Here is a 12,287-nt window from a genome sequence, read left to right as displayed (position 1 = left end):
ACCCAAGCCTATCCAATCTTTCCTCATAGCTAAAATTCCCCAGCCCAGACAACGTCCTCGTAAATCTCCTCTGGTGCAATCACATCTTTCCTATAATGTGGCGACCAGAACTGCACGCAGTATTCTAACTGTGGCCTAACTAGTGTTGTATACAGTTCAAGCATAACCTCCCTGCTCTTATATTCTATGCCTCGGCTAATAAAGGAAAGTATCCCGTATGCCTTCTTAACCACCTTATCTACCTGTCCTGCTACCTTCAGGGATCTGTGGACCTGCACTCCAAGGTCCCTCTGATCCTCTGCACTTCTCAGTGTCCTACCATTTGTTGTGTATTCCCTTGCCTTGTTAGCCCTCCCCAAATGCATTACCTCACACTTCTCCGGATTGAATTTCATTTGCCACTTTTCTGCCCACCTGACCAGTCCAAGTGAAGTCACATTTGGATCTGAGTCCAAAACCCATGGTTTAAGTCCCATTCAATGCACGGAGAGAGTGCTGCATGGTCAGAGATACCCTCTAGATAAGAAAGAAAGAAGAAAGAAAGACTTGCATTTCTATAGCGCCTTTCACGACCACCTCATGTCTCAAAACGCTTTACAGCCAATGAAGTACTTTTGAATTGGAGTCACTGTTGTAATGTAGGAATGTTCAAGTCAGGCCCCATCTACCTGTCTCTGTCGTTCAAGTGGATGTTAACGATCAATAACACTTCTTGAAGATGAGCAGAGAGCTCTCCCACCATCCAATCAACAATCCCCGCCACAACCAACATCAAAACTGATTAATTGGTCGTTCATCCAACTGCTGTGTGGGACCTTGTTGTCTACAAATTGGCTGCTGCACTTTCCAGACCTAACGTCCACTCTACATCAAAGTCACTCGTTGCAGGTGAAGTGTTTTGGGATGTTTTTGAGAGATAATGCACCATATAAATACAAGTCTTTCTTTCAATCACTCACACAAAGCACATGTTTGTAAACCATCTGGACCTCTTATCAATTTTCAAAGGTGAGTGACTCAGAGAGTTTTCCAGCTCTGTTAGTTACAAAATCCTGCAGAGTGCTCAGGACACGTGTATAGGGAGTGATGCTGGGCAAGGGGTACTCTGTCTCATATTGGGGAGCAGTACACAACATATTGGGGATCTGCCTTTCGTGAGGGGGCCGTGTGTAAGGGTTTGGGGCTTCTTTAAACTGGTTTAAAGTAATTTTCCTGGTCTTGCAGCCTTTGCCTGCACTCAGACCAATTTTAAAACAAAACCAATTTTAAACAGCGGTTTCGAATCGCTACCCCACCTTCCAGTTCTGACTGCAGGGCTTATAATTATTGATATTAAAACAGACACGTAGTTTGGATGAGAGAAAAAAATCAAGTTTTATTAACTAAAAGAAACTATAATCAAAATATCAAACTATCCCACACGAACACAATAATTACAGTAAAACTATATTACAGGGGTTGCAGACGGCGAAAACGAGGGATACAATGGCTACAATGTTATTTAAACAATCTTAGCAATTCCCTTAAATCACCATCCCCCAAACTCCTTAATTAGGTTGCTATGCTGAGAAGTCAGAACACTCGGCTCACCTGTGGTCCAGCGAAGTAAGAGAGCGAGATAGCTTCAGCATCTATCTTTATACCTGGTGAGGCCCCTGCCGTTCTGCCTTGCAAGGGCTGTGTGCGAAATTCCCCACCCAAAAGGGTCCAATACACAAGAGAAAGCTGTGATTGGCTAACTCAAAGTGGTTAGACTGGGTTAATGTGTCTTCCGGAGCTTCCTGGGCTGAAACAAAAGGGAGATACAACTGCTCTATTGTCCAGTGCTGGGTGATTTAAAACCCATTCAAATCTTGAACGATTCCCATTCAAGGTGCAAAAGTCTCTTCTGCAGTTTAGATGTATCCACTTGATATACAAACAAATGCTAATAGCATTCAATTGCTTTGTAAACAAAGAAGCATTGTCCTTTGTCTTCAGCCATGTGGTGACAGCCATTTTTATCCCTGGAAATTTAAAAGCACAACGCCCAGGGATTCTTTAATCAAGAAAATGAATCTTCAGAACTGTAAATTATTGCGAATTCTTACAGTCCGCCCTTGGATACTTCCAGCTTGCTTGTAGTATCCTCTTGAAGAAATGAGCAATAATTTCTGACCCCCCACAAACAACCATCCCCTGTATTTACCTAATAGCTATCTGCCACTGATCCCCGTCCCGTCTATTCCCCTTAAATTCAAGAAAAAAACCATGGTACGGTAGGCATCTTACAGATACTTCAGTTTTCAATAAGGGGCCTCATACCCCTACACGCTTGTAAAATTATACAGTGTAAACCAAATTTACAATCACCTTTTTTTATTACAAAATGTTGCAATCTTAGTTACACAATGTACTCAAATTATCGCAAGCACGGAGAGGGTCCTACGCCTCTGCTCAACTTGGAGTTGTCACAAACTGGTCCCAAGCACGGAGAGGATCCGACGCCTCTGCTCAACTTGGGGCTGCAACACAAAATACAAAAAAATCATTAAACAACATGCTTAAATGAACCCCGATCATCACGTGCCGATGATGGGTCGCGAAATTCGAGTGGGTATTGCTCCTCCCACTCGGGCAGTAAAAATACCTTCCACCCCCCTTTGATCAGCTTAAACTTTAAAACAGGCAGAATGGATTTACCGACCAGCCTGCTCCGCCAGCCCCGAACCGTTCCCTTGTCCCTTTGTGGAGGCGGGGTACCCCTCACGTTTAAAATTACCTTGGCACTGACCGAGACCGGGGAGTATGGGATCTCATGACTCCCAGTCCCTCCCCCTCCCATCTTCCCTCGACTGGCTGCAGAAAATGATGGGTGCCTGTGTGGCAGCACTCCCTGGCCCCACACTGATCCGGCCACCCACTCATCCTTCCCAGCCACAACTTATCTTCTTTGCCCGTGGGCCCCCGGGTGAGTTCCTCCCTCCCCCGACCGCACCCACGTGACTCTTGGGTCTCCCCCCTCCTCTATACAATCATTCCCGGGCCATCACCACCCACCCCCGAGGAACGCGTCCCTATGAACAGGCGCCCGCGCTTCCCCATCGTGACTCCTCGACAGCGAGGTCTCCCGCAAGTGAACTTCGGTCAGGATAGTGCTGGGTTGGGGGCCGTGCCCCACCCAGCTGGGGCCATCTCCTCCCCGTAGGAGGAGTAGGCAAGTTCCTCCGGACTCTGTCCGGTTTTTCCCGAAGATCGCTGCGGGGTCTCCTGGATTCGTCCAGTGGCGAGGTGATCCCCAACATTCCGTATCTTCATTCGATGTCCAGCTCGGGCTGGGCGAACATGGCTGCTTCATTTTCCCATCTCCTGCAAAAACTTAAAAGGGACATGCCGCCAGGTCTCACTGACCTGCTGCCTTAGGTGGAGACATGGTCGGGTCCCTCGACCTCGGACCAAAATACAAACATTTGGCACACATGTAAACTTAAACTCTTTGCACTTTAACTTGAAACTAGTTAAATCAACAAAACTTAAAATACACCTTAAAGCAAGCTATACACACACATAGCTATAATACAAATGCTGCCAGTCTCCGGACGGCCAGGCTAATCTCTGGCACTGTCACAGATTGCTGCTGGCTGCAGCGAAGCTGGACTGTCTCCTGTCTCTGGTCCCTCGCAGCTTATGGCGGTTGAGTGGGGGCCTCTGTTCTCTGGCTTCTCCCTGGCTCGGGAGACCGCCCTACTCCACTGTAAAGTGGGTGACCATGCTTTCTTAGGCTGGGGCACCCGCTGAGACCTCCTGAGGGGTGTCTCTATGGGGGAAACTTTGGCTGGCAGACCCTGAGCTTGGGCCACAGCCCCAGCTGGCTGGGAACCTTCTCCCCCATGTCCAAATAGCCCGCACTGTATAATGTACCTGGCAGCCTGCCGGTGCAAATCTCTCTCTGGGTTTGTCTGCTTTTCCCTGGAAACAAGTCACAGTTCCTGTTTTTGTAGGCTGTGAACTTGAACTTGCATGGACAGCCAACTCATGTTCCCTCACCCAGGTGGCTTTAACTGGGGAATCTTGGACCTGCCTTTTTCCTGGGGCCAAAACTATCCCCTGTGTGCCTCCCTTGTCCCGGATTTCTGCTACTGGACCTGCTCTACAGGGGTCCCAGAACTCTCCTGTTCCCTGGCTTAAACAGCTTACTCTGAATATGAATGGCTCCTCCCCCCACACAAGCCACAGTGCTTGCCTGTGAACTCGAACATGCTGTGGGCTGAGGATTCCTATTCTCAGGCTCACTCCTCACGGGCGGACCGTACCTCCGTTGTTGGAGAGGGTACACTGGTCCTGGTCCCCGCCTGCCTAGCGGGACCTGCTGGTGATCTCCTACCACCCCATTGTCCACCCCTCCTCACTGCCAGAGCTCCTCAAGACTCGGAGCTGTGGGCTGCGGTCTTGGGGTCTCTAATTCCCAATCCAGCACTGTTCTGGGTGCTGCCTGTGGGATGGTTCTACTTGGGCTGCCAGTAAAGTCCGGCTGACCTGCCTTCGGGCTGATCATGCAAATCATTCCCTTTGATGCCTTTAAAGCCATGTTAAGGCTTTCTATCTCTGCCCTACAGGGGCCATGATCTGCTTCACCAAACCTGACATTCTCTTCCCGCAGTCTCATCTCATTTTCCCTGGCCTCAGTGATTTGGTACTTTAGGAATTCTATCTCGTTTCTCGCATGGCTCTCTCTCTCGCTAGCTTCTTGGGTGAGGTGTGCATTCTCCTCTTGTAGCCTCATCTCTCTGTCCCTCGCCTCTGTGACTTCCTGCACAAGGCGTTCTATAAATGCCTGGCATTTCGTGACCTCTAGTGTGAGGCGTGCATTCTCTTCCCGCACCCTCGTACCACTAGCTCTGGCCTCATACACCTCTCTGAGGCGTTCTACCTCCGCCTGGCATTTTTCAAGCTGGGACTCCCGATTCTTGGCCTCTTTAAACTCCTCCTGCTCTCCCATCTCACCCTTCCTAGCCCAGCCACCTATACCCCGATAGGTCAGCTTACACACTGCCACTACCTTCCGCAGGGCTGCCCACAGACTGAAAGCAAGAAAGACAATAACTGATGCTTTCTCTAGATCCAGACCACTTATCATATCAAAAACGGCCTGCAGTCCTGCCCACGGTCGCCATTGTAAGGGTTTGGGGCTTCTTTAAACTGGTTTAAAGTAATTTTCCTGGTCTTGCAGCCTTTGCCTGCACTCAGACCAATTTTAAAACAAAACCAATTTTAAAACAGCGGTTTCGAATCGCTACCCCACCTTCCAGTTCTGACTGCAGGGCTTATAATTATTGATATTAAAACAGACACGTAGTTTGGATGAGAGAAAAAAATCAAGTTTTATTAACTAAAAGAAACTATAATCAAAATATCAAACTATCCCACATGAACACAGTAATTACAGTAAAACTATATAACAGGGGTTGCAGACGGCGAAAATGAGGGATACAATGGCTACAATGTTATTTAAACAATCTTAGCAATTCCCTTAAATCACCATCCCCCAAACTCCTTAACTAGGTTGCTATGCTGAGGAGTCAGAACACTCGGCTCACCTGTGGTCCAGCGAAGTAAGAGAGCGAGATAGCTTCAGCATCTATCTTTATACCTGGTGAGGTCCTGCCGTTCTGCCTTGCAAGGGCTGTGTGCGAAATTCCCCACCCAAAAGGGTCCAATACACAAGAGAAAGCTGTGATTGGCTAACTCAAAGTGGTTAGACTGGGTTAATGTGTCTTCCGGAGCTCCCTGGGCTGAAACAAAAGGGAGATACAACTGCTCTATTGTCCAGTGCTGGGTGATTTAAAACCCATTCAAATCTTGAACGTTTCCCATTCAATGTGCAAAAGTCTCTTCTGCAGTTTAGATGTATCCACTCGATATACAAACAAATGCTAATAGCATTCAATTGCTTTGTAAACAAAGCATTGTCCTTTGTCTTCGGCCATGTGGTGACAGCCATTTTTATCCCTGTAAATTTAAAAGCACATCGCCAGGGATTCTTTAATCAAAAAAATGAATCTTCAGAACTGTAAATTATTGCGAATTCTTACACGTGTGCAGCATTTGGGAAAGACATTGATTGAGGGAGCCCTTCACAGCACCTTGTGGGGCTATGCTGGGTGAGGGCACATTTCTCAATTCGCTGGTTTGTGAGTGGCACTCATGCCATGTTGTGGGCAACTGCTGGTTTAGTAGGTCCTCCTTACTGGAGGCGGTGCCAAAAGGGGAACCCTACCTGGGTCTGGTGAGTGAAGGCCCATAGGGTATATTTTTCAGGTATGGTTGAAGACAGAACAGGAATATTATGTACAGTTTTCAGAAGAGAGTGAACTGGGTCTTTATAACCATTATTGTTTGAATTCCATTCCAATCTTCTCTGCTGTCAGCTTTTCATCAATGTATGTTTGATAATGGTTGTGAAGATGGACTGTTAACAGCTCAGTACTTGAAGACTAACTGTGTTTTCACCCCATTTTTGTAGAAGCAAATCCAGAGCGATTTAACAGCCGCTTTCGGAATAAGATGTTTTATGCGGGGGTAAGTGGTGAAAATATAAAAGAAGCAAAGTGACTAGAGAGACTTTACAGGAAAACCTCTGAGTTTCTGACCACCTTCTGCAATTTGTGATCCCATTTACAGAGCTACAGAAATGAGCAACAGAGGATAAATGATAGCGCAGCTCCAAAGTACAAATCAAGCTTTTTGCAGTTATATCTGTGTTGATCCCAGGCTCATCCATTGGCACCAAGAAAGTAGTATTGAGTTTAGTGTTGTTGGGTGTGGGTTATTTATCACTATTCACGGTGGGTATTTCATTGGTATTGAGTAGTTTAGTGCTGTTGGATTTGTGTAATTTCTGACATAACAAAAGTGGCTACACTTCAGAAGTACTTCATTGGCTGCAAAGCGCTTTGGGACGTCCTGAAGTCATGAAAAGCACTATGTAAATCTAAGTCTTTCCTTCCTTCCTTTCCGTCCTTCCTTTCCGTCCTTCCTTTCCGTCCTTCCTTTCTTTCCTTACTTTCTTTCCTTCCTTTCCTTCCTTCCTTCCTTCCTTGAGCACTTTTTTGGTATTGGTTGCTTTAGTGCTGTTGGATGTAGATAGTTCAGTCCTGCTGGTTGTGGGTAGTCTAGTGTTGTTGGGTGTAGATAGTTCAGTCCTGCTGGTTGTGGGCAGTCTAGTGTTGGGTGTAGATAGTTAAGTCCTGCTGGTTGTGGGTAGTCTAGTGTTGTTGGGTGTAGATAGTTCAGTCCTGCTGGTTGTGGGTAGTCTAGTGCTGTTGGGTGTAGATATTTCAGTCCTGCTGGTTGTGGGTAGCCTCGTGTTGGGTGTAGATAGTTCAGTCTTGCTGGTTGTGGGTAGTCTAGTGTTGGGTGTAGATAGTTCAGTCCTGCTGGTTGTGGGTAGTCTGGTGTTGGGTGTAGATAGTTCAGTCCTGCTGGTTGTGGGTAGTCTAGTGTTGTTGGGTGTAGATAGTTCAGTCCTGCTGGTTGTGGGTAGTCTCGTGTTTGGTGTGGATAGTTCAGTCCTGCTGGTTGTGGGTAGTCTAGTGTTGTTGGGTGTAGATAGTTCAGTCCTGCTGGTTGTGGGTAGTCTACTGTTGGGTGTAGATAGTTCAGTCCTGCTGGTTGTGGGTAGTCTAGTGTTGGGTGTAGGTAGTTCTGTCCTGCTGGTTGTGGGTAGTCTAGTGTTGTTGGGTGTAGATAGTTCAGTCCTGCTGGTTGTGGGTAGTCTAGTGTTTGGTGTGGATAGTTCAGTCCTGCTGGTTGTGGGTAGTCTAGTGTTGGGTGTAGGTAGTTCTGTCCTGCTGGTTGTGGGTAGTCTAGTGTTGTTGGTGTAGATAGTTCAGTCCTGCTGGTTGTGGGTAGTCTAGTGCTGTTGGGTGTAGATATTTCAGTCCTGCTGGTTGTGGGTAGCCTCGTGTTGGGTGTAGATAGTTCAGTCTTGCTGGTTGTGGGTAGTCTAGTGTTGGGTGTAGATAGTTCAGTCCTGCTGGTTGTGGGTAGTCTGGTGTTGGGTGTAGATAGTTCAGTCCTGCTGGTTGTGGGTAGTCTAGTGTTGTTGGGTGTAGATAGTTCAGTCCTGCTGGTTGTGGGTAGTCTCGTGTTTGGTGTGGATAGTTCAGTCCTGCTGGTTGTGGGTAGTCTAGTGTTGTTGGGTGTAGATAGTTCAGTCCTGCTGGTTGTGGGTAGTCTACTGTTGGGTGTAGATAGTTCAGTCCTGCTGGTTGTGGGTAGTCTAGTGTTGGGTGTAGGTAGTTCTGTCCTGCTGGTTGTGGGTAGTCTAGTGTTGTTGGGTGTAGATAGTTCAGTCCTGCTGGTTGTGGGTAGTCTAGTGTTGGGTGTAGATAGTTCAGTCCTGCTGGTTGTGGGTAGTCTAGTGTTGGGTGTAGATAGTTCAGTCCTGCTGGTTGTGGGAAGTCTAGTGTTGGGTGTAGATAGTTCAGTCCTGCTGGTTGTGGGTAGTCTAGTGTTGTTGGTGTAGATAGTTCAGTCCTGCTGGTTGTGGGTAGTCTAGTGTTGTTGGGTGTAGATAGTTCAGTCCTGCTGGTTGTGGGTAGTCTGGTGTTGTTGGGTGGAGATAGTTCAGTCCTGCTGGTTGTGGGTAGTCTAGTGTTGTTGGGTGTAGATAGTTCAGTCCTGCTGGTTGTGGGCAGTCTGGTGTTGTTGGGTGGAGATAGTTCAGTCCTGCTGGTTGTGGGTAGTCTAGTGTTGTTGAGTGTAGATAGTTCAGTCCTGCTGGTTGTGGGCAGCCTAGTGTTGTTGGGTGTAGATAGTTCAGTCCTGCTGGTTGTGGGTAGTCTAGTGTTGTTGGGTGTAGATAGTTCAGTCCTGCTGGTTGTGGGTAGTCTGGTGTTGTTGGGTGGAGATAGTTCAGTCCTGCTGGTTGTGGGTAGTCTAGTGTTGTTGGGTGTAGATAGTTCAGTCCTGCTGGTTGTGGGCAGTCTGGTGTTGTTGGGTGGAGATAGTTCAGTCCTGCTGGTTGTGGGTAGTCTAGTGTTGTTGAGTGTAGATAGTTCAGTCCTGCTGGTTGTGGGTAGTCTAGTGTTGTTGAGTGTAGATAGTTCAGTCCTGCTGGTTGTGGGCAGCCTAGTGTTGTCGGGTGTAGATAGTTCAGTCCTGCTGGTTGTGGGTAGTCTAGTGCTGGGTGTAGATAGTTCAGTCCTGCTGGTTGTGGGTAGTCTAGTGCTGGGTGTAGATAGTTCAGTCCTGCTGGTTGTGGGTAGTCTAGTGTTGTTGGTGTAGATAGTTCAGTCCTGCTGGTTGTGGGCAGTCTAGTGCTGTTGGGTGTAGATAGTTCAATCCTGCTGGTTGTGGGTGGTCTAGTGTTGTTGGGTGTAGATAGTTCAGTCCTGCTGGTTGTGGGTGGTCTAGTGTTGTTGGGTGTAGATAGTTCAGTCCTGTTGGTTATGGGTAGTCTGGTGTTGTTGGGTGTAGATAGTTCAGTCCTGCTGGTTGTGGGTAGTCTAGTGTTGTTGGGTGTAGATAGTTCAGTCCTGTTGGTTATGGGTAGTCTAGTGTTGTTGGGTGTAGATAGTTCAGTCCTGCTGGTTGTGGGTAGTCTAGTGTTGTTGGGTGTAGATAGTTCAGTCCTGCTGGTTGTGGGCAGTCTAGTGTTGGGTGTAGATAGTTCAGTCCTGTTGGTTATGGGTAGTCTGGTGTTGTTGGGTGTAGATAGTTCAGTCCTGCTGGTTGTGGGTAGTCTAGTGTTGGGTGTAGATAGTTCAGTCCTGCTGGTTGTGGGTAGTCTAGTGTTGGGTGTAGATAGTTCAGTCCTGCTGGTTGTGGGTAGTCTAGTGTTGGGTGTAGATAGTTCAGTCCTGCTGGTTGTGGGTAGTTTAGTGCTGTTGGGTGTATATAGTTCAGTCTTGCTGGTTGTGGGCAGTCTAGTGTTGGGTGTAGATAGTTCAGTCCTGCTGGTTGTGGGTAGTCTAGTGCTGTTGGGTGTAGATAGTTCAGTTCAGTTCTGTTGGTTGTGGGCAGTCTAGAGTCATCGGGTGTAGGTAGTTCAGTTCTGCTGCTTGTGGGTAGTCTAGTGTTGGGTGTAGATAGTTCAGTCCTGCTGGTTGTGGGTAGTCTAGTGTTGTTGGGTGTAGATAGTTCAGTCCTGCTGGTTGTGGGCAGTCTAGTGTTGTTGGGTGTAGATAGTTCAGTCCTGCTGGTTGTGGGCAGTCTAGTGTTGTTGGGTGTAGATAGTTCAGTCCTGCTGGTTGTGGGCAGCCTAGTGTTGTCGGGTGTAGATAGTTCAGTCCTGCTGGTTGTGGGTAGTCTAGTGTCGGGTGAAGATGGTTCAGTCCTGCTGGTTGTGGGCAGTCTAGTGTTGTTGGGTGTAGATAGTTCCGTCCTGTTGTTTGTGGATAGTCTAGTGTTGGGTGTAGATAGTTCAGTCCTGCTGGTTGTGGGTAGTCTAGTGCTGTTGAATGTTGGTTGTTTTCCCTATCTCCAATTTTCTCTTCAGCCCTCCTGAAGGTGCTGACTCTTGTTGGAGGCTCCACAGAAGCTAGCAGTCATCCAGCACTTTGTACAAATAATCATTCATCATGCGCAAGCCTTGACAATAAGTATCAGGAAGTTACTTGATCAAAAAGGGCATCATATACACTTTGCAGCATGGGCCACTGGAATATAAACCTGGCACTCCTGGTTTATTTGGCTCAGTGCTACACCGGACCAAAGGGGGAAGTCCCCAGGTCTCGGCACAATATCACAGTTCTTTTTTATTCATTCTCAGGATGTGGACATCGCTGGCAAGGCCGACATTTATTGCCCATCCTTAGTTGCCCTGAGAAGGTGGTGATACAACTATCTTCATAGGGTAGTTAAGAGTCAACCACGTTGGTGTGGGACTGGAATCACTTACAGGCCAGACCGGGTAAGGACGGCAGGTTTCCTTCCCTACAGGACATTAGTGAATCAGTTGGGTTTTTGCGACAATCCAACAGCTTCATGGTCACTTTTACTGATTTCATAGAATCATAGAATAGTACAGCACAGAGGAGGCCATTCGGCCCATCGAGTCTGCGCCGGCTCTTTCGAAGAGCAATCCAGTTAGTCCCGCTCTTTCCCCATATCCCTGCAATTTTTTTCTCCCTCAAGTATTTATCCAATTCTCTTTTGAAGGCAACTATTGAATCTGTATCCACCCCCCTATCAGACAGAGCATTCCAAATCCTAACCACTCGTTACATAAAGAAGTTTTTCCTCATGCCGTCTCTGGTTCTTTTGCCAATCACCTTAAATCTGTGCCCTCTGGTTATCGACCCTTCAGCCACTGGAAGCAGTTTCTCTTTGTTCACTCTAGTTTTACTTATTTAAAAAAAAACTGAATTCAAATTCTCGAACTACCATGGTGGGATTTGCACTCAAATTCTCCAGAACTGTAGAAAATCAAACCTTCTATTAAGATTGTGGGGATCAACTGTGCTGATTTCTGAAACCTATTAATTACTGAAAATATTGAAGCCTTTTTTGCCTAAATAGCATGTGGCAATGGGACTAGCATATTCAGTGTGAGGCACTACCAGACAGGAGGCTCTGACCTGTAGCACGCACCTGGCACTGAGAGAACCAGTGTGCTTGGCACTGGCTTCAGTTACTATCTGCTGCTGGTTTTGGCTGCCAGTTGGACTTTGCCCTGGTTCCTATTGGTAGTTTGACACCAATGAGGGCAGGAATTTTTACCCGAACAGGAGTTTAGCATTGGTGCTGCCTCGCTGTTCCAGAGCCCGTCACTTCAGAAATACACGCATCATCTCCGTTTTAGGAAAAGGAGAACAGATAATTGAATCTTTCACTGGATGGATTTACTGATATTTCTGACGTTCATTTTCAGGCAGCTTTTTCAGACTTTCTGCAGAGAAGCTCTCGAGATTTATCCAAACATGTCAGAGTCGTGGTGAGTGTTGTCTCTGGCACAGTCAGATATTCAGCTGTGGAAGGACATCTCATGGAGTGCAGAGATTGTTAATTATGAAAACCTTGAAAAGATTTATGTGTGTTTATCTGAGTGTGTGTGTGTATATTTATTTATATATATATATTACAGCACAGAAACAGACCGTTCGGCCCAACAGGACCATGCTGTTGTTTATGTTCCACACGAGCCTCCTCCCACCCTTCTGCATCTCACCCTATCAACATGTCCTTATATTCCTTTCTCCCTCGTGTGTTTATCTAGCTTCCCCTTAAATGCATCTATGCTCGTCACCTTAACTACTCCTTGTGGTAGCGAGTTCCACATTCTAATCACTGTCTGGGAAAGAAGT

General features: G+C 47.0%; 1 protein-coding gene across 1 annotated transcript in view; it reads left to right on the top strand.

Annotated features, from left to right (window-relative positions):
* Positions 1 to 12,287, top strand: part of dgki (diacylglycerol kinase, iota) — a 369,448-nt gene that overhangs the window by 97,585 nt on the left and 259,576 nt on the right. The window contains exons 14-15 of the mRNA XM_086008600.1: positions 6,503 to 6,558; positions 11,855 to 11,917. Of these exons, the coding sequence (XP_085864726.1) occupies positions 6,503 to 6,558; positions 11,855 to 11,917 (119 nt within the window). The remainder of the gene's footprint in view (positions 1 to 6,502; positions 6,559 to 11,854; positions 11,918 to 12,287) is intronic.

The sequence above is a fragment of the Somniosus microcephalus genome, chromosome 16, assembly GCF_052327205.1.
Source record: "Somniosus microcephalus isolate GS21.2 chromosome 16, FLI_Smic_1.0, whole genome shotgun sequence".
Lineage (NCBI taxonomy): Eukaryota > Metazoa > Chordata > Chondrichthyes > Squaliformes > Somniosidae > Somniosus > Somniosus microcephalus.
This window is presented reverse-complemented; position numbering and strand designations above follow the sequence as displayed.